This window comes from Stegodyphus dumicola, chromosome 7, assembly GCF_044657685.1.
Source record: "Stegodyphus dumicola isolate Sdum_Otavi_A_Nest chromosome 7, ASM4465768v1".
Taxonomy (NCBI): domain Eukaryota; kingdom Metazoa; phylum Arthropoda; class Arachnida; order Araneae; family Eresidae; genus Stegodyphus; species Stegodyphus dumicola.
The window spans coordinates 46,837,092-46,858,220 of record NC_140774.1 but is presented as its reverse complement, the minus strand read 5'-3'; the positions used below and the strand labels follow the sequence as shown (position 1 = coordinate 46,858,220).

The 21,129-nt window shown below is 32.8% G+C and overlaps 1 protein-coding gene across 3 annotated transcripts in view; it reads left to right on the top strand.

The window, feature by feature from the left end:
• Positions 1-21,129, top strand: part of LOC118181218 (uncharacterized) — a 75,025-nt gene that overhangs the window by 10,000 nt on the left and 43,896 nt on the right. For 2 of the 3 annotated variants that reach the window (XR_004756846.2, XM_035350300.2), the window contains exons 4-16: positions 1,627-1,683; positions 6,310-6,420; positions 7,975-8,090; positions 8,389-8,447; positions 8,558-8,610; positions 10,514-10,629; positions 12,523-12,661; positions 14,580-14,644; positions 16,766-16,878; positions 16,982-17,082; positions 18,247-18,288; positions 18,390-18,517; positions 18,630-18,700. Coding sequence is in view for 2 of the 3 variants with exons in the window: in XM_035350300.2 (XP_035206191.1) it covers positions 1,627-1,683; positions 6,310-6,420; positions 7,975-8,090; positions 8,389-8,447; positions 8,558-8,610; positions 10,514-10,629; positions 12,523-12,661; positions 14,580-14,644; positions 16,766-16,878; positions 16,982-17,082; positions 18,247-18,288; positions 18,390-18,517; positions 18,630-18,700 (1,171 nt within the window). In the remaining variant the exon portion in view is untranslated. The remainder of the gene's footprint in view (positions 1-1,626; positions 1,684-6,309; positions 6,421-7,974; positions 8,091-8,388; positions 8,448-8,557; positions 8,611-10,513; positions 10,630-12,522; positions 12,662-14,579; positions 14,645-16,765; positions 16,879-16,981; positions 17,083-18,246; positions 18,289-18,389; positions 18,518-18,629; positions 18,701-21,129) is intronic. The other variant, XM_035350301.2, reaches the window with a different exon arrangement.

The following is a 21,129-nucleotide window of genomic DNA, read 5'->3' as shown; positions in this document are numbered from 1 at the left end:
GAGTTCGACCCGGCTTTCGATCGCCGTCGAACGAATTCGCTGCAGAGTTATTTTTTGTGGTTTCCCTACTGAAATGTGAATGCTAGCCAGAATAATAGAATATTAGCTAGAATATTCCAATCCAGGTGAACGGTCTGGCTACATGGTTGGTTTTCTTTCTTTCTCTTATGTGTAAGATGGTTACGAGCCAGTTTCCTTTAAAACGTCCTCCACGAAGACATACCTCCCAATAGGCAGATGGTTTTCGACTTGTTTTGCGTTAACTAATTATCCAATCACTTATTTAGAAAATCCTTAACCTAACCTAATCAAATTAGCAAATTAATCATTTTTAGAAATTTAAATATATGCAATTTAATTATTTATGGTGTAAGGTTATATAACATTTATTCAAGTGTTCCCTGAAAGCTGAAAAAATGTTGAAAAAAGATCATTTAAATTATAACTATGCATAATTTGTTAAACTTTATCCACTTCAGATATGTCATACATATTGACACCAACACCAGACGTCTCATACAAAATTCGTAAATTCATAATGTTGTCATTTTTAGTTGTTTTCGCCTTGTATTAGATGTATTAAACTTAAGTTCCTAAATAACAATATTTTCGGGTTAATTTGATCTTTAAAACGTCTTTTTTAGAAAAGTACTCTCTCTCTGTTTATGTTTTTCGGTCTGAGAAGGATTCATCTGGAAAACAAACTCCAATGTTCCAACCCTATGAAGATTCGGGCTGAAACCAAGAGCTTAAAGTTTGAATAGAAGAGAGGTTATTGTTTTCAGGTTTCATAGTCTGAGCATTGTTTTTAAGTACTGTTTTATAATTCATGAGGTCGAAAAAACATCGAAGAGACAATTAAATATAATTTATTCGAAAGCAAAAGGAACGTTTATTTAAATTATAAGTTTTTGATTTTCGCTTACTAACTTATAAGGTACTTCTCCCGCCTTCTTAACATGCCTTCGTAGTGTAGTGGTTAGCAGGCTCGGCGCGTATCCGAGAGGTCCGTGGTTCGAGTCCCGGAGAGGTCATTGCTCATTTTTCATCTCTCATCCTGCTTCGAAATAACTTAATGTCTCTACAAACTCTTAGCTCGAATCTTTGCTTTCGCAGTTAATGTCTGAAACAGCAACAAACAAGCTTTCGAAAAGCAAATTATACTTAGTTTTAATAAAAACTGGATTTTCTGAATTACAGGAAACTAAAATTAATACAATTTGCAATCATGCACACACATATAATAAGATAGTAATTTAACTGAACACAAGAGATGAATGCTGGTTTCCTGTTCTGTTAACTTCTAACAAAAGTAATATAAGCTTAATTTCTCCATTCTTCTCTTATTAAACTATTAAAATTTTTCAGCATATCTCGTCAGAATTCAGTTACTCATATTCAAATTCACTTCTTAGTTATTATTTTGCTGATAATTGTGTTTAGTTAAAGTTAGCTAGCTAGCTGTTAAAGTTAGTTAGCTAGCTGCGTTAATTAAAGTTGCTTTTAATTTGCTGATAGGAAAGCAAATTAAAAGATTTAAATGTTAAAAAAAGCATTAACAAAGCAATATGTATTCTCGAACTATAAATTATTATCATTTACTTACTTTTTCTTGCCTCATTTCAGGGAGACGACCGAAAATGATGAAAAGGGACGTATGGTATACGTAAAATTTGCATTAAGGTAAGTTACAAATTCTTATACCGAATACTAATTTCGTAATATTTAAACTTCTAATTAAAAATTAAAGAATTATGCTAATGTTGGAATTATCTTATACGGCTTAACTAAATTTCACAACCCGTTAATTATTTAATAACCTGTGCAATTGTAGTTTTTAAAATTATTTCTAATTTTTCTTCCTTAGTACAGTGACGATATTTTTCCTTGCGCCATTTTAGACAGATGCAATAATTACCCTGAGTCTCGGAAACCTATATTGATATATTTTTAATCTATGTTATGTATTTATTAAAAGCCTTCTCCTACAACATTCTTGCATGCTGTCTTCAGTCTTAAACTCTTCCCTTTTGAAATATCCATCTACGTTTCGTGATCACCGTGGCTCAATGTGTAAAGCTTATTTAGCTACTACTAAGTTATTTTATGTTAATTCTTTTATGTTGTCCTTCAGGCGAATGCGTATTATATTAAATTCAAATTGCGAGGAAGATAAAATTTCAAAGAATGTACTTTGGAAACTCCAGCCAGCTGTTATCCCAAATTTAGCTTTACAGGTGAAAGCTATCCGAGGCTTGTGAAGCAAAATTTACGTTGTATTCTTATCACTTGTTTTGGTTTGAAAACCTCGCAGATTGCTGTGGATAGCTTTGTTTACTTTAAGCGTTAGTTTGTAAATACAAAAGAACACGTCGCAAATGAATCCTTAAGCGCTTTACTCTGATGCATTACAGAATTTATGTTATACATGAGTAAGCACATTTACAAAGGCGGTAATTCATTGGAGTAAGGATGCAGTTAGGTTTATTTAGCAAAGGTACATAGCCAGAATTTTATTAGTTATTAATCTATTTATCTGTTTACGTGCTTTTGCTTCAAAATGTTTCTAATGTGGTCAAATTTCTTGATATGAATTCAGAACTTTTTACTCCATGTAGGATGCTTAATTTGAATTTGAGATTTTTTAACTGATCTGAGATTTTTTTTTTTTTTTTAATGGTTGTTTTGATAATTTGAGCTTCTGTATAAATATCCATAAGTTGCGACTAGACCACAACTGAACGTTTTATTTTCTTCTATAGCAACAATTTGTTTTCTGGTGTTGTATTCGGTGCATATTCCATTCGGAACAAACTATATGCAAAAAATGGATACCTAGAAGCACAGTGGCAAACTGCATAAAAGGCCCAAAAATTTAAAAAAAACAAAAAGGATAAAATTAATTTATGTCTTTCGCTACATCGTCATCAGATGTTGATGCAACAAAAGAAGTTGTTGTAGTTACCAATCTCACTTATCTGAGCACAAGCCCACGACATTCCTCGAGGCAAGAAGTCATATGCACCTGTCTTTGGCAAGGTCCTTGAGCAGCACACAGGTGACAGCTCGACTTTGCTCAGTTCCGCCCCAGCTTTGATGGACAGCACCTCGGGGGGGGGACAGGTCCGAGGATCTGCCATCCCTCTTCCCCGACCCAAACCCCACTAAAAGACTTTCGGCTAGCCACATATTTAGAGTGCCCCCACGCCGCACAGACACTATACATTTACAAACATCTATGTCTCCTCCGAAATTCGAATCCGAGCCCTTCAGTATGGCATTCAGAGTCACTAACCACTTATTCCGGTCGGCCGCGCAAAAGAAGTAACTACATCAGTCTGTTTTTAAATTAAATACATCAATTAAAATTTTAAATACAGTAGACTCCCGATTATCCGCGCGTGCCGCACACAGCTTTTTTTTTTTTTTTTTTTTTTTTTTTTTTTTTTGTACAAGAGTAAAGCAAAAATAAAAATGTTCACAAAACTGAGCGAAAAGTTAAATTTGCTAACATCGTGCTTATTTATGGCAAAAATATCCCAAGCCTTCTCGGAACCTTCCCCTCTGATGAGTAAGTGATTTCTTACTCACCCTTGCAGTGCCTGCTCCACCGCCCTCTCTCGTCTTAATCTTACTGACACTTTCACTTCCTCCCACTGTTAGTTTAAGCCTGATAGTGTTTGCGAACCGGTCGGAGTTAATTTCTTATCTTTTATTATGTTCAATGCTTGTGCTTTTTGGTTTTGTGTTTTTCGTTACCCATTTAAAATGCCAGGAAAACGAAAGAAGGTTGTGTTGACGATTGCGCAAAAACTAGAATTACTTTCCAAAGTAGCAAACGGCCATACATGGCAGCAGACGGAATTGGATTACGAAATAGCGGAAACAACAGGGCATGGCATTCTAAAGCGAAAAGACAAACTGGTGAACTTTGCATCAATGTCGGACAGTGTTTCCGCAATGAAAACGCGAAAAACTATGAAGGGCTAGATGAGCTAGACACGGCATTGACAGAGTGGTTAGCTCAAGTTTGAAAAAGGTTATGATCTGAAAGAGTTTCGGAAATACTACACAATCTTGGACAGCATCTACGATATTGCATCGGCATGGGACTCAGTGAAACCGTCAACCCTCATAAAATCATGGAGAAAACTCATGCTTAATGTTGAAGCCAACAACAACCTAATCCCTTTGAGTTGTGAAGAAGAGAATGAAGATGTAGACACGCCCACGGCAACTCTTGCCGATATGGTGAAAGCAGTTCCGTGTGGTGAGAACGTCGATGCTGAAAACATTAATGAGTGGTTGGAGTGTGACGTCAACGAACCTGGCTTCGAACGCTTGACAGATGACGAAATTGTGAAGAAAGGAAGGGGAGAGACCAAGAATAAAGGAAAGCGAAGTGAAGGCGAAGAAGAGCCCACTGTGCAGACTCACGAAGACTCACGGAGCGGCTTTGCAACAAGTCGACGGACTGCTGAGCTATTTCAAAGAACAAGACCACGCGGAGTTGGCCGAGAAACTTATGCTACGAAAATTGCAATCTTGGATCAAGAGAAAATGCTTCCAAAGCAAGAAGCAAATACAAATGATTGATTTCTACAAAAAGGTGTAGTTTTACAGTTATGCTATTGTAATTACATAATATATTACAGTATCAAAACAGTACATATGTATTAATTTTTCTGTGCATCCTTGACGCCCCTCGTAAGTACAAAGCACTTTCCTGTTTTCATTAACAAAATGCACTTTAGGTTAGTTTTGAGCGATATAAAACATTTCCTGCTATTATTTTACGTTTTATTGTACATAAAACGATTTTTCAAAGTTGGAATGACTGTTTTCTCTTTTGCTATACCCGTTTTTAGCTTTTTTCGAATTATCCGCGATTTTTGTTGTCAGTGGCGGCCGCGCCACACAATTCCCCGGATAATCGGGAGTGTACTGGATTAAATCATATTATTTAAAGTATTAAAGTAATATTTAGTAATTTTTAAATATTAAATCACTTTTCATTGTTAAAGTTTAGTTTGTGTCTTTGTTGATTCAGAAACCAAACTAATATATTTACTTCAGAAACATGTCTTCAGGTCTTTCGTTGCACCAAACCTCTGACCGACGGTGCACTCAAAGAAGTAAATTTCATTTCTCCTTTTTCAGTTTTGGTTTTGTCATTTTTTGCGCTTTTCATGCAGTTTGCCACTGCGCTGCTATTTTCTTTTTCGTAGACTTTGTTCCGAATTGAATATGGGATGGGTTTTAAAATATTATTTTAATTTGTTTTGCATTACTATCACCACTTGTTTCTGCTTTCAGCACTCAGTTGAATCAGGTTTTGAAATAGTTATAGATGTAGAAAGCTTAGTTTTCAGAATTTAATATTGAGTTAATGTTAATTTAATGTTTAAAAATTCATTCGAAGTTGTTATTTATTATTTTGGCCTCATCTCTACTTCTTTTACTCTTTTTTTTTTACTTTTAGCTAATCACGTTTTCTCGTTGTGATAAATTAAGTCTCTCGATGGTTCGCAATATCAATATCTTTTGATTTTTACAGAAATTTAATTTTACTGTGGTGTAAGAAATATTGCTATAGTGTGAGTAACGATCATGTGACGCTTTTAAAAATGAAGGTTGCGCAATTCGACAACAGATTGCGAAACGGAAACATTTTCACTCCAAATAAAACTGAGTATAAGGAAAACAATAGTGAATATATTTTTTTAGAAGTGCTTCCAGCGTTTCAACATAAATATTTTCTTCAGCTGGAATAATGGAAAACTAGATGCCACAAAAAGAAAGAAAGATTGACAAATTTTCAGAAACTTGCTTGTAACTAAGCCATGACGCTTTGTATAATGAAAAGGAAGACGAAAGTAAGGAAAGGAAACAAAGCAAAGGTGCCCTCTAGGTAACGGAAAGTGGAATTAGAAATGATTTGCATATGGATGGGCGAAAACAGATGCAAAGAGCAATGAAAAATTTCAAAAAAAAAAAATCTTATTCATTAAGGACGGGTTTTGTTTGAAGTTTTGGATACAGCTAAAGAAGAGAAGTTAAATCAGTTACCAACAGAATGTCTGCTAAAACTGCCTCAATCAACATTGCGTTTTTTACACTCAAGACAGCAAGCAGACTGCTGGCTATTTTGTTATACACACGGCTATTCATTACAATATAAAATTATAAAATACTGCATTTACTTTCAGGTTATTTCTCAGTACATCTGACATTCTGAAATGATTCAAATTATTTTATTTAGTGTGTAGTGTTGGATAAGCAAAGCTTAAAATATTTTCTTTTTTTCAGGTGGCGGGCTTCTTCGGATGTCTTTGACGCCACATCGGATTTAAACTCATACGCACTTGCTGATGCTGTTGCTAAAGCCAACTGGAAATCAGCGTATCCTCCGCTAGACAAGTAATAAAAACTTGTACTATTTTCTACAAACTCTTTGAACCTTATGAAACGCTATAAAATATATCGTACATAAACTAATAGAAATTTATAAAAAAGTTGAAGAATATACGCATGTTGAGTACATATTTGAAAATGTTATGTTAAACGTTAGATATCATGAAATTAAAGATCCTTTAAATTCAAAAAAAAAAGCCCCGCAGGATAAATATATTTATATTTTGTTAAAAAAAAGTGTGTGTGCCCCTTTATTTGTATATTCAATAGAAACAGTGCCCAGAGGAAGAATTTAATATTCACGCAGTTTGTTTCTAGAAGTTTAACTCTTTGTATTACTATATTTTGATGTTCCCCCAACATACGTTTGTAAAACCCTGTAATGTTTGTAAAGTGTATTTGTAATGTGTACTGTTCTAAGTGAACTACTGTAACGTAATTTGAGTGTCTGGAATAATATAATAATTATCTAAATTATGTAATTATGTCTTGAACAACACCAGCAACAATATTTTACAATGTTATTTGATGTATTTCTTAATGCTAAATATGTAGGCACGCGATAGAATATCACCTAACGTCTTCATGGAATAACGATGTTTCTGTCTCTCTTAATCGTCAACTATCAACTTTTAGTTATACTAACGTTTACATCTGACGTTCCGCATTGTTAAGATTTAAAACCTGAAGGCAAAGAATATATTATTTAGTTGACAAAATTAACTGATCTTCTGTGATATTTCTTATTAGCTTAAAACTTTGGCTTCAAATCAATGTTGTAAAAATGGCTTCGCTAACTATATCTTGTAATTGATCTTATAACTACAATTCATATAAATAAAGATCTAGAAATCGTGAACGTTTCGCAAAATTTTTCTCCTTATTCTTGAAACAAATTAACTTGCTATTCCGCTTATTATACTAGCTATAAAGAAGTCTGAAGAAAAATATTTTTAATTATGATAATTACATTCGTATCAAGAGATCTGTGGAACTGTAGATTTTGGAAATACATAAATTAAGCGGAAGTTTATTAGAAATAATTTCAGAAACCTTTATCCAGTATCATGGAACAACTCAGTTCTGTTACCGTAATTATAGCCAAGATATGTTTTACAATCCTCATACCATTTGCTAGGTTTTTTCCCCCACGTAATAAAAAATAATTTGAAATTACAATAACAGAATTCAGCAATGCATAACTAAACGTTATTATTATTCATTCAACTACAAAAAGTTCAATTTATTATTCGTTTTAATATGAATGCAGGAGTTAGGAGTAAAAAGAATTCCTCTGCCATTGCAGGATTAAAAAGGGAAAAGGGTGCTTTTCTGTTATTGGGACCGGATTCAGAAATGTATATACGTGTGCATGTATGTATCCATGTATATATGTATGTTTTTACACACACAAAACATATACGCACATACGTACGTACACACGTGCATACATTTCTGAATCCGATCCGGATAACAGAAGAGAACCAAAAGAAAAATTCACATTTTTATTGCATTATCTATTTTCCGATTATTGTAATAAATAGAATTAATTTTTTTCAGGCTCAAAAATGCATTGAATTTTTACATACAGTCAGGTGTTATACACGGAACTGTAGAAGTGGAAGGAGAACCAGAACATGAGATCTATTTATTTGGCCAGAGACTCAGAAATTTAGGTATGCATATATTCATTGCAAGTTATTTGCCGTTTTATAAATACTATCTCCTTCATCCTCTCTAAGTTAAGTTTTGCATTTTACTAATTTTATTTTATCCTGGAGACGTATTTTACGAGTTATGCATGCTAGACCGAGAGTTGGGTTGCAAGCGGTTATTTTAAATATATAGAATTGCTAGCGTTAGTATTTCAGTATATTTGAGTGAACTTTTCCTTACTTGCCGAGGATAGTGAATATGTTAACTAATGGCATAAATATCAATATGCAATTTCACATTTCTTATCCTACTATTTAGGTGATGTTTCAAGCATAAAAGAGGCTGAAATTGAACATATGATGGGCTACGTCTATCAGGTACGCCAGATACTTTTTCATTAACGGGTTAGATAATATTATAAAAAATTCTATTATATAATACAGTTATTCTATAAAATATAATATTAATAAATTTATAATGTTTTCAGCATGGAGCTTTCGTTTATATGGGCAAAGCTACGATAAAAAACGTTGTAAAAGAGTAAGTTTCTTATAAAATTTCTGTTTTTCTATAATCCACAATTCGGAACCATTTCTGTTCAGATATTATCCAAGGAAAGCAAACGCAAAACGTTATATGTACTTTCAAACTGCGCTATCAATCATAAACATAGTAATTAGCATATTTTGAAATTAAGGGCAAATATGATTTACTATTAAAACTGTGCACTCATTTAACATACCTTTGCTGCACACGATTTATATTCCTCGAATTTAAGAGTTTGGAGCACTAGAGACTACGTCAGCAGTAAAAACAAACAAAAACTTTATTTACTATATGAATTTTAACTGGAACTAATGACAATTTAATCAACATTCGTTGAAGGATCTGTAAATACAAGTTTAAATGTACGCAACAGAAATAGTAAATAAAATATCTCTCAGACAGGCTCCTAATTTTGCGTAAAACATGATAAAAGCCAGTTCCGCTTGAAAAGTCCTCTACGAAGGCATGCCTAACCTTCGGCAGGTAGCCGTCGTGATCTTTGCCATATTTCGATAACTAGTCAAGATAATTATGCCCGATTTCATTAAGCATAAATCCTAGTAAAACCCATAAAACTGTCACCGGAAGCAACTTGGACTGCAAGTGGGTGGGTAGAAACCTTAGATAAGTCTCGTTTCTAGCCGCGTTGCTAAATTCGCTCTCAATTTATATTTTTGTAGCAGTTTAAAATCCACTAATTTACATGCTTTTTGAGAGTGGAGGCAAAAAACAGAAGTACGGGATAGATTTAGCACAAGTATAAGGTGCTAGTTAAAAATAACTTTCCAGATGTGCATATCTAAAGAATCAAAAATAAGGTGCAGAATTTTACGAAAACACTCGAGCACTGGGGATCGAAGGGCTGAATATTTTTATTGATTCTCATACGGCAAAAACATTTCAGTTAGTAAGATGTTCATTAGGTTCTGAACGTTTCATTAATTTTAATAATTGCATACAAAAGCTTACTTATTACTTGCATTACTTATTCTTAATGATTACTTAAATTCCATAGCTTTAAGTGCACAGTTCGTAGAGATACACTTAGTAATTATTTTCATAGATTCAGCTACATGTAAATCTAACAAAAATGCTGCTTTACCAAATACGGAACTGTTAACAACACAAAAAAATTTGATCTGCCACCACTTTATAAATCTGGTGAATATAATTTTGAATTTCGTCATTAATAGGAGTAAACAAAATTCACTAAATCATTCATTCTTTCGCGAATATTTTCCCACATTTCACATAAATCATTCATTCTTTCCCGAATATCTTCCCAAATTTCACATAAAAACGTTATGCGGATTTACGTTTTTAACTCTTCAAAGCATAATGACTATTTTTCCAATTGAAATTCGGGCATTTTGAAGATCATAAAAGAGTTAAATGTTATGCTTGCTGTACAGCCAAAATTTTCAGCGCTCTGTTGAGATATTTTGTGAAGTACTTACTTTGCATCAATATCTAAGAAAAAAATGTACCCACCTTTTTTTGACTACTTTCTTTAAGCCGTACCTTATGATCTTATTTATAAGGAAAGTGGTACCTTCTTTTAGGCGTATGTTTCAACTTTTAGAGAACAATGCACTTGCACTCTGCATTAATAAATTTTGCACTCTCGTTAAATAATTTTCACTCACTTACACATACTCACATACTTGCTTTTATTTCCATGAGATTGTATGTTTTTCATTTACTTATTTTCTATTTTAACATAAAATTAAATTCTGGAAGAAAATATTAACCTATGTTAATTGTACACATAAAATTGCTCGCACAGAGGGAGGGACCAGAAGTAAGTTATTTCCGGTTTCAATATATTTAAGTTTAATTAGAATTGATGCCCATTTCATTCTGTCACTAATAAGATTAAATTAGTTTTTCTTTCTAGTTTATGCTTTGGATTCGCCATTCAAGCGGATACAGCTCTTAAAATACTGGAAAAGATAACTATAACAATTATAGATTCAAAAGATTTGAAATTTATGCTTTCTACATTTTGGAAGGGTAAGTCTTTTCCTTTAAGATAAACGATGCGTAGATATTTATTTTTTTTTGCTACCTTTCTTATGTAATACTTTTTTAATATTTTTCGGTTATATTTAAGCATTATTTGACTTTATTAAACTTGTAGAGTTGCGCGCCTCCAACCTGCACGCAACCAAGAGGTGACTGTTGAAACTGGAAAATAGACAGAGTCTTGCTAAGGGTTTAAGTCCCTTTTCATTCAACTTAAGAAGTTACAATTTGCGTGCTCTTGACGCTCACAAACTACGCCGACCCGGCGGTAAAATAAAAATAAGACTCTGAAAAAGAAATAATAACAAGACTCTAACTACGAGGCTCTCTAAAAGTAAGTAACCTCACCGCGTTTTACAATACCGCTGATAATTCAGCAAACTTTGAATATCACGTTGAACAATTAACAATTCTCCGAGGCAAGCACACAGGCCGAAACGCGGGGTTCTTCAATTTCTGTCTAACTACCTCCGCGCTAGTGAGGTACGAACAGCACATCTTGAACTCGTTTCCATTCTATTTAACTCAGAATACTTCCGCTGATAATTTGAATCCTTGCGCGTTCTACTAAAATTTACATACTCTGGCATTGGCAGTTCCAGGGGAAAGTAAAGCTTCACAGGAAAGATAGTTTAAACTTAAAATAAATGTTAGTTAAAATAAATATAAACCTTACAAACTGATGTTAAGTTACTAGAAATCTTTTGATTTTCTAGGTTTATTTTTAAAGAAATGTTTACTTTTGTGGGCAATTTTCAAATGAAAATACGGCTGGCGAGTTGTTAGTGACATATGTGCAATGTATAATGATTTCCGTATGCTAGTTTAAAATGATGACTCAGAGAAACATAATAATTAAAACAAGTGACATATGTCCCACACACATAATCAAACATCAGGCTATAATGTATGCGAGAGAGAATTTGCTGTGTCTGCAAGCAACTTTGTAGACAAGAAATTTACATGTTCTTTACTGGATTCCTTTTCCTTTGCTGCTTATTTGTTTCATTTTGGACTGAGGAACGACAACTGGTGTTTCCGGAGATCCGGATCATGATACCTTTGATTGTAAATTAACTCACTTAAAAAAATCGAGTGACTATGACCCTAGAGTGGGCAGTAAATACCATTAAAAGCGTGCCATGTTTGAAAGTAATCCCTCTGGTCTGAAATTCCTCTTTGACTGCAGTCTGGAAGTTGTTTCATTCTTTCTTAAAACAGGCTATATATCTTTTCTCGGAATAGCTGTGATGACTCAATAATAAGGGACTAAGTCTGAAATACAAATCTGGAACACAAAGAGCTAAATGTGGATTTCAATGGGGGATATGGTATTATGTGTAACCCTCCTTTTCATAACAGATGTTATTTCTCCGTAATTTCTGTGAAGTCTTGTTAAAGCTTTAGACAGTCGCCAGCAAGACGGTACAGTGGTTAGGGAAGCCTGACTGCAATACCGAAGGGGCCGGGGTCGAATCACGGAGAAGGCACGGATGTAAAAATTGTCTGTCCCTTCATAGGAGGCAAAGGTGGCTCACCTGTTAGGTGCCTTCATAATAAAGAGATCACCCCATCTGGCCTTAGGAGTGGCCAATGCGGGCATAGGCAAGTGTCCACGATTGGAAAAAAAAGTTTTAGACAGTCAGATCCTTTTCTACGCTATCACTTGGTTTTCTTCAACTGGATCTCGTTATGCATAGTTCAAGTTGCGACAAATAGCATAGTTAACTTTTTATATTCCTTCTTCCAAAAAAAAATAATTATTATGAACATTATGGAATCATGCTTTATTTCAGAGAATGCTCTGTTTTCTTAGGCAAACTAAAAGTGATATCTCTATCTAGACCTATATCTATATTTATATACATATATCTTTTACAGGTCGGAATTATAAGCTCAGCGGATCACTGACTAGTCCTTTGTTGCAATATAGTAATAAAGGAGGAGAAATAGGAACTTCAGTTAGGAAATACGGTTTTTATGTAAATGGCAAGAGAGGAAGTGGTTTCTACTTAGGAAGGTTTGTATTCACCTTAGTTATGAAGCGAAGCTAAATCACTTTACTTACATTCACCAGTAACCTAAGTTCTACTTTCCCTTCAACGTGAAGCTTTGAAAACCTAAATTGAAGCTCTAACAGCTTAAAGAAAAATTGTTGTAAGGTTTTCTTTTCAAAAATTTTACAAAATGACTCCGAACTAAAAATAAGCGAACGATAATTCGTCACCGGTAGGATTTGGAGATTGGGTGTCCACCTCCGTAGTCGTCCTTCTGCTGCGAAATAAAATGCCTAATGGCCTCTACACATTTAGGTTTAATTTAAAACCACAAGTGCGTTTTATGTGTGTATACGTATGTAAAACAGTGTTTTTGAGTATACTATAAAAATTTTTAATGTTTTGATATTGAATACTGTTATAATGACTATAAAAATTCCAATTATTTTAGAATTGGATAAAGCTCACAGTTCTTTGCCTTCTGGATGTTTTACCCATAATTATTTTTTTTTTCGGTCGAAGTGTATTAAACTGATGTTTTTTTCAGTAAAACAAAACTGATGCTGGTACAGGGAGTTTTATATTTTCGTGAAAGGTTTTAATTAAGATTTTTGCAATTTGATTTTATTGTTTTGAGAAAACACAGTGTTTAAAGAATGAAAACACAAATATTTTGATATTTTCTTTTAATGGTTTCTGTTAATATTTCTGATGTATTTTATTTTATATTTTTTGCTAATAAAGTAAGTTTAAATTTTTTCATAACCCCAGTTTAATAATCCTCTCTGGAAGAAAATATGATAACTCTTTATTTAATTAATTCAAAAATAGAAATTTAAAATTGTATTTCTAATGCCATAAAGTTTTTAATCTTCTATTTTCATAAAACAATGCTGTGCTTTTAATCCAGTGCATGAAGAAAGAGTATTACGTGTTTAAATTTAAAATTAACGTTAATTAATTAATACATTATTTAGTTAATTTCTATCAAAATATTTAAACGTATCCTATTAGCAAAAAATATAAAACAAAATGCACCATAAAATCAATAAATGCGAAGCCATTAAATGAAAATATTTTAATGCTTGAGTTTTCCTTTGTAGTAATTTATTATTACAAATGTATAAAAAATTACATTCTATCATAAGATGAGAACCTTCAACATTATTTTATATGAGGAGAGCAAAAAGAAAAATTATACAGGGGTAATAACAGACTTCTGTTTCTGAACTAGTGCTTCCGTCAACATTTAATTTGTTTGGATAATTAATAATACTGTAAAATTATTGTTAGCTGTTTGAGTTTTAGCTCCATTGATTTCAGCAGCGTTATGTAAAAGAAATATGACTTAATAATCCAAACGTTTGTTTCTTACTTTTAGATTCTTATCAACATAAATGCATTGAAAACCGAAACTAACTCATTCTGAATTAAGATTTAGCTGCTTGCTGACTCATTTTACCGCAAAGCTATCCAAAATATAAATGTTCTTGAAACGGCACACATAATGTCTGTAAAACATTTTTATTTTTAAATGTATTACGATTGCGTTAATTTTCTAATGTCTTGTCAAATTCATTACACCAAAAAAATTTCAAAAGAATTTTAGTTTGAAAACTTAAATATTTTTTGAAGATGTAATTTAAATACGAAATCCGCTTTCTTTGGTATGATTATCATAAATAAGGGTTAAATAGGTTTGAAAATATTTCGGTTTGATTCTTATTCTTATAAATTTTGTTCGATAATAACTGAGGCATTTTCATTTCATATCTGAAGATTTTGCTTCGAATAGCAGAACAATTAGAAACTTTCACAATAAAAAATTTATTTATCATGCTATAACAGAAATAAAATATTTTAAGAGCTATATAACTTATCTGTACTATATATTATATTTCATGAACAACCGAATAAGCCTTTTTTCTACTTTATTTTTAGGAAACTTTCAGATTCTCTGAAGCACAAAACTCCAAAAATTATAGCACCCGAAGCTCCAATACCAGGTATGGAAAAAATAAATTAATAAAATTTCTCAAATCAAAGTTTTCTATGTGAACTAATTTGCCAAGAAAAATCACTGAATATTTGTTAAAAGATTGCTTTGTGCAATAATAACAACAATTTGTTTATTTAGAAATCATATTCTAATATTCAAGTTTTGTGAACATTCTTGGGCAACGGCAGCCACATGTTCTTCTTTGAAAACTCGGTAAAAATCGTCAGCCTTAGAAACAGGAGTCTGGAATAGCTTGTCCCAAGCACGTTTACATCACAAGAGTATTTATACCATATTCTGTATATAACTGCTGAACTATACGTTGCAAATTCATTAGTATGACTACTGTAACGAGAAAGTGGTGGCGCAGGATTATTCAATATTCTAAATGTATATCATAATATGACAGTGGTTGAAAATGATCTGTTGAACTATTATTTTTGCGGAATAGAGTATACAATTTAAAAATGTATTGCATATATAAAGTCATGTAATTCATTGTGCATATTTTATTTGCTACGATTTTCCGATTCATATATTATACGAAAAAGTTGATGAATTAGTTTGTAAGGTTGGGTACAGAATGAATTTTTCGAAAGCAAAAAAGAGGTTTGATTTTCTTTTCTTGGGAGCATGTGTTGAACATAATCTGTGTCGTGTTTCCGACCATTTGTTTTGTAGAACCTTTGTTTTTATGGTGACATTTTCGTTTCAGATCAAATGTTTTTCACAGATGAGGCATGATTTCGTAGAGATGGTTATCTCCGCGGGTATAATTACGGAACACGGAGCTCTGGAAACAGGTATTTGTTTAGCGAATCGCTTTTGCATCTCGTGAAACTTTGTGTGTCATATAAAAAGGAAGAATTAGCTGTTCTCGTTTGCTGAAACGTGTATGAAAGCTGAGATTTGTGATGCATTTTCTGATAATTCATGCCTGATTGAAAGGACACCACTTCTTATAGCAGGATGATGCGAGGTGTCCTGAAGCAGATTCCTCTGTGAACATGCTGAAGGGATGACATTTTTTATGGCAACAAGATAGCTAAAGAATACAGTCGCCGAGATATCCCTCCCTTTTCGATCCAAACCGTTATTCATGGGACGCTTAAACAGTATCCTTAAACAGTGCATCCATTAAAAAAAATGACACTGCTGCCAAGAAGTGAATAGATATGACTTAGCTTATAATGCTATTGAAACACGTTGAACGACTAGACAAAAGCACTGAGTTAGAGAAACTTCATTTCCAATAAGTACCGAAAGTACAATATGTCTCATATAATGTAAAATAATTTTATCTGCAAAAAGGAGAATTTTAAACTTACCACCCTGCGTAATCCTATTCTGGAGAGAAAATATATGAAATATTCAGTTCAGATGCAATAATGCCATTTGCCATTTCAAAAATCATTTCCACAATGAAGTCATGTGTAGTTTTCCTGTTTCTTACCTGATCCAACAGAACCCTGATTTTACACTCTTATCACTTAATCTCACTTTCTCTTACCAAGATACCATCAAAATCTACACTCGGTATTGTAGTACCAGTATTCTTGAGTATACAGAAAATGACTGTAACATTTCTTCGCCTTGAGCGATCAGTACAGCTAGTGCCATGTAAATTAATCATGTTAATAATTAACAGGAAAACGTACTTTTATTTAGTTGCCGTTTGCGAAAATAATTAATCTGGATCTTCCAAAAATTAGAAGCATAGGTGCCTGCTTATATCACCTGCGCTTTAAACTAACTCTGTGTCGTATTGAATACATATGAATACATATGATTCAACAAAATGTCTTGAATAAGCTTGTACTTTGTCTGCGATTGATTTTATAGTGACCATCTGAAATCGGATTTTTTAAACTTGATTTCTTGGCATGGAAAGATAACAAAAGGTACTTTTATTTATATTTCTTCATTCTGAACAGCATATTTTTATGATAAGTCACACTACACTTTTCTTAAAGAAACTCAAATCAGAGCTCAAAGCAGAAAACCACCACTTTAATTCAAAGATTTAAATCTATAAAACGGAGGAATCACAAATAAAAATTTATTCAATATAATGATAATTATTTGAAACGTTACTATCAAATTTGAGTTGTACTGTTTATTTCTTTAGTGTCGCCATTAGCGGTCCCCTTTACGAATGAAATATGTCAACTGTCAGATGTGACGGGAGGGAAAGGATCCTCACTAGGAAAACTGACAAAGTTAAGCAAGAATCTCCGGACAGTGAGTCACTTTTGCACCTGTTTCTATTCAAAGAAAACTATACACTTCTTTCTGTATTTAATTACAATTACGTTACTGTTTCTAAGTTTGTATATAATTCCAGTTTATCGTGCCTAGTGGAATAGTTGTCACTACTTCAGCTTACAAAAATTTCGTCACCAAAGGAATTCTTGCAAAGATAAAACTTTTGGAAGACGTTGTGTAGTAAGTAAATGTATTTTATGGAGGATTTTCAAATGATCATTTCTGAATTTAAAAATTATTGCTAAGTAACTTTATCTACTATTCCATTCTGATAAAACACTAATTTTAATATTACTGTTACTGTCTAAACATGGTGGAATTACAAATATTGCATGCTACAGTTATTTAGCTTCACAAATCAAGAGGAAAAGATAAATGAATGGGAATTACTTTTCGCTCTCCGTAATTTAGTTGATCAAATAGATTTAGACTCCGCAAATTCGAACTAATTTGTTTTATATTATTAATGTAGTATAGTTTATACCTTTTATTATAACGTATGTTCTATGTAGCATATATTTATACTTTTAATTTGTAATTAAAGTTCATGAATCGCACTGTACGTATCTAAACCAAAACGATTTTGCTTGTTTTGAAGCCGTAATTAAAATGACAAAAAATGTACCGCTTTTAAATTTTTATCGTAAACTTCCAAAACTAGAATAAAATTTATTATTCGTTTTCAGTTGTGTTAAATGTTATCACAAAGGGGTTTTTACAAAGGTAAGACAACTTTCTAAAAATTAAAAAAATTAAAGTCCTTAAAAATGTTTAAGAGAAGAATGACGTATTTTGCAAAGTTCTGAAGTTTTGCAAATTCTGGGGAAGGATGAATCATAAAAAGCAAAAAAAAAAAAAAGAGAAAACAGGAAGGCCTTAAACTCGATGAATGTTTTGCAGATTTTGTTTTCTAAAACTAATTTTCCCTTTGTGATGGAAAATTTGTGAAATCTTCCATCCCACTACGTCAGAAGGTGATTATCGAATGACCCTACATAGAACGACCATACATATTATTTACGACCCTACATAGAACGACTATACATATTATTTACGACCCTACATAGAACAACTGACAGAAGTGAATAACAAATAGAACAACAGATACAAGTGAAGCTGGCTAATGCGCATAAAATTTTTTTTTAGTTTAATTCCAATATTCTATTACTCAGTTGTTTTTTGTTCTGGGTCTTGAATTGTCTTATTTTTGATATCTCTTTAATTGAAAGCCTGCAAGATTTAAAAATTATCACAAATTCGCGGTTTTTAAACCATTTTAGTTAATTTACGTATCATAATATTAATGCCAATGCTTGACTTTTATATTTTATTTCTTATTCAAAGCAGTGGAAATTCAGCAGAAGATGTCAAAGAAGTATGTCAAAAGTAATTAATCCTCTTTCTTAATAATGTATTTTTAAATTGTACTTATGTAATTATGTTTGCATATGTATACTGTAATGTGCCATTTTATATTTAAAACTTAGTGTCTGCGAAGAAGTTGAAAGAACAGTATTTCCCAAAGGAATACGAGAAGCCATAGAAATATCGCTGAGAAAAACCTTTGGAGGACAATATCAGTCTAAAAAATTTGCCGTTCGATCTTCAGCCACTGGTACTAATATTTTGAATACATTTTAATACATGTCTGCATTTGATTTCGATTTGATGTGAAGCAAGCTTACATTATTTAGGAAACTAATTATAATTATTATTGATGAATCCAGGTGAAGATACTGAACAGATGTCTGCCGCTGGTCAGATGGACACATTATTAGGCATCTCAGGAATGAATGAAGTATGTAATAATCTCGCTGGCATTGATTCAATACCTTCATTAGTTTTTATTTCAAATAGGAAATATATTATACTGAAGATACCTAACACTAAACAAGTATTCAATAACGTGTAGTAACAGTAAGTAATGAATAATATGTAGTATCAGTAAATAACTATTGAATTACGTGTTATATTTCATTCAATTAATAGCCGCATTGCGGTAGGATGTGAATTCTGTTTCGGGGCTAAACCATACCAATGTTTGTTTGATTCGTCTAGTATCCAACGAATGGGATGTATAGTTTCAGTTCTCAAAGTTAAATGATAATAATAATGATGTCTCAAAGTTAAATAAATAAAGTATAATTGTATCCAGTATGCGGGGGGGGGATTAGTGAATGTGTCTGTTCAATTGAAATAAACTTTCCTCTCTGACCTAAAATCATTTTCATGAAAGGAAAAATATTCTCAGAGAGTAATACCATGCATCTTTTACTTGTTCATCAGTAACTAAATATATTGAGACAACAAATATACGAACCTGAAAGAATTTGAAACAGAAATGTGAAAGCTTTATCTAGTACCTCTAGCAAACAGTATCCACTACAGGATCATTTAGCAGATTGTGAAAAGAAAATGCATTTTAAGAGTTTTTTTGTTGATATGAGGTTTATTGATATGGGAGCATACAGTCCATTCTATATCAAACAGAATAACTATAACACGCTGCATTATGTGCTCTTTTTTTTCAGTTTTTTTTTCTTTTTCTTTCTTTTTTTTTTTTTTTTTTCAAAATTTATGTGTCTAGATTACGTGATATCATGCACGTAATTGTTATCGAAGATATATACATAGCTAAGTTACTATAACTTAAAATAACAAGACTTAAAATATATAAAAACGATCCTCTGTATGTGATATCATGCATTTAACTACCATCGAAGATGTATGCATAGCTAAGTAGTTATGAATTTAAAATAACAGAATTACCGATATAGTTATAAAGATCCATAGCTTGAATCCAAGCTATGGATTAATGCGCTCTGGATTAATTAAGCTATGAATTAATGCTCCCAGCTTAATGCATTAATAACAGATTACTTTAAATAGTAGATTACATTCATTCAAAAGACCTGGAACACATTACTAGCGATAATTCCAGTAAAAGTATGACATCATATGTATGAGTATCAGTATGAATATCAGAAACCTACAACAGTGACGCAGTTGAAGTACATACACGCAGAGGATTTGCTCTAGCAATCTGTGGATACTCGCCTGTCAGAATCCCTCGGATGTCTATTGCCTGCTCCTTGCTGCAATCTTCCTTGAAACTCCCATTCTTTCTTGTCAGCATCATCTTACGGCTTCGGTTCATGTACGTAACGATAAGTAGGTACATTTGACTTCATGAAATTCGAGGCTATTTTTTTAAACTCGAAATTAATTTATTACTGATCAATTTGTGATGATGACGATTAATACCAGCCGAAAGAGTGAGACTTTTGAGGAAAATGTCGTCAGCCCCATTATTGGGATTGCCCACATTTTCCGCTTAAGTGTTCAGGGGTGTAAAATTCAGAAGACTAATTTTTTTGGTAATTCTCCCTAGAATTTCGCGTTTATAAATCGACCGTAGAAGGACATTGCTTTCTTGCTGTATCAATACACAGGACTGCGTGGCAGTAGTATTAGGCGAAGTTAAATCATTTAAGCTGTGAAATTAGCTTCTCCATTTCATGTTGATTACTGGGATCTCTTTTACGCTGCTTATTGGCAAAGTAGCCCTATGAAAGTCGTTTCAATATTCTGAGTAACTTACTTTAAACTGAGACTGTAATAATTTGAAAATATTACTTTTTATACTATCATGTAATTATCGAAAAAGGAAATAAGAAAAATCGCCACTGTCCAACTCGGATTCGAAATCCAGAACTCCCGACTGCTAGTTGGACTTGCTTCCAACTGCACCAGAAAGGCATCCGGTAAGAAAGGAGAAAATACTTTAAAGTATTTCAACACTTACAGGACGACGGGAGAGGCGGAGGTCTTTGAAACTTTTTTGAAGCCAAGAAACTGAAGAAATGCATAATACCTTAAATTAACCTGCAGACCGCTACCCGGACGTGCTTCTAGTTACACAGGAAATAAAAAATTTCTTGTGAACTCAACACTAAAACATTTAACAAAATAGGCTTCCAATATTTCGGGAAAGAAATAGGTGTCACAATACGTTTTTGCTGTCATCCGGCTTCATGAAGTTTGGAAGCATCTCCATTCTACCAAATGTGCTCTTAATTTGCTTTCTTGACAGCCTTATATTGTCTGTGTGACTCTGCAAATTTTTCTCCAGCTTTACACCCATTGCTAATATTATATGCGTCTGCTCGTTACGAAGTGTTATATATTTTTCAACGTCTAAATCTCATTGAGTTTATGGTTTATCGC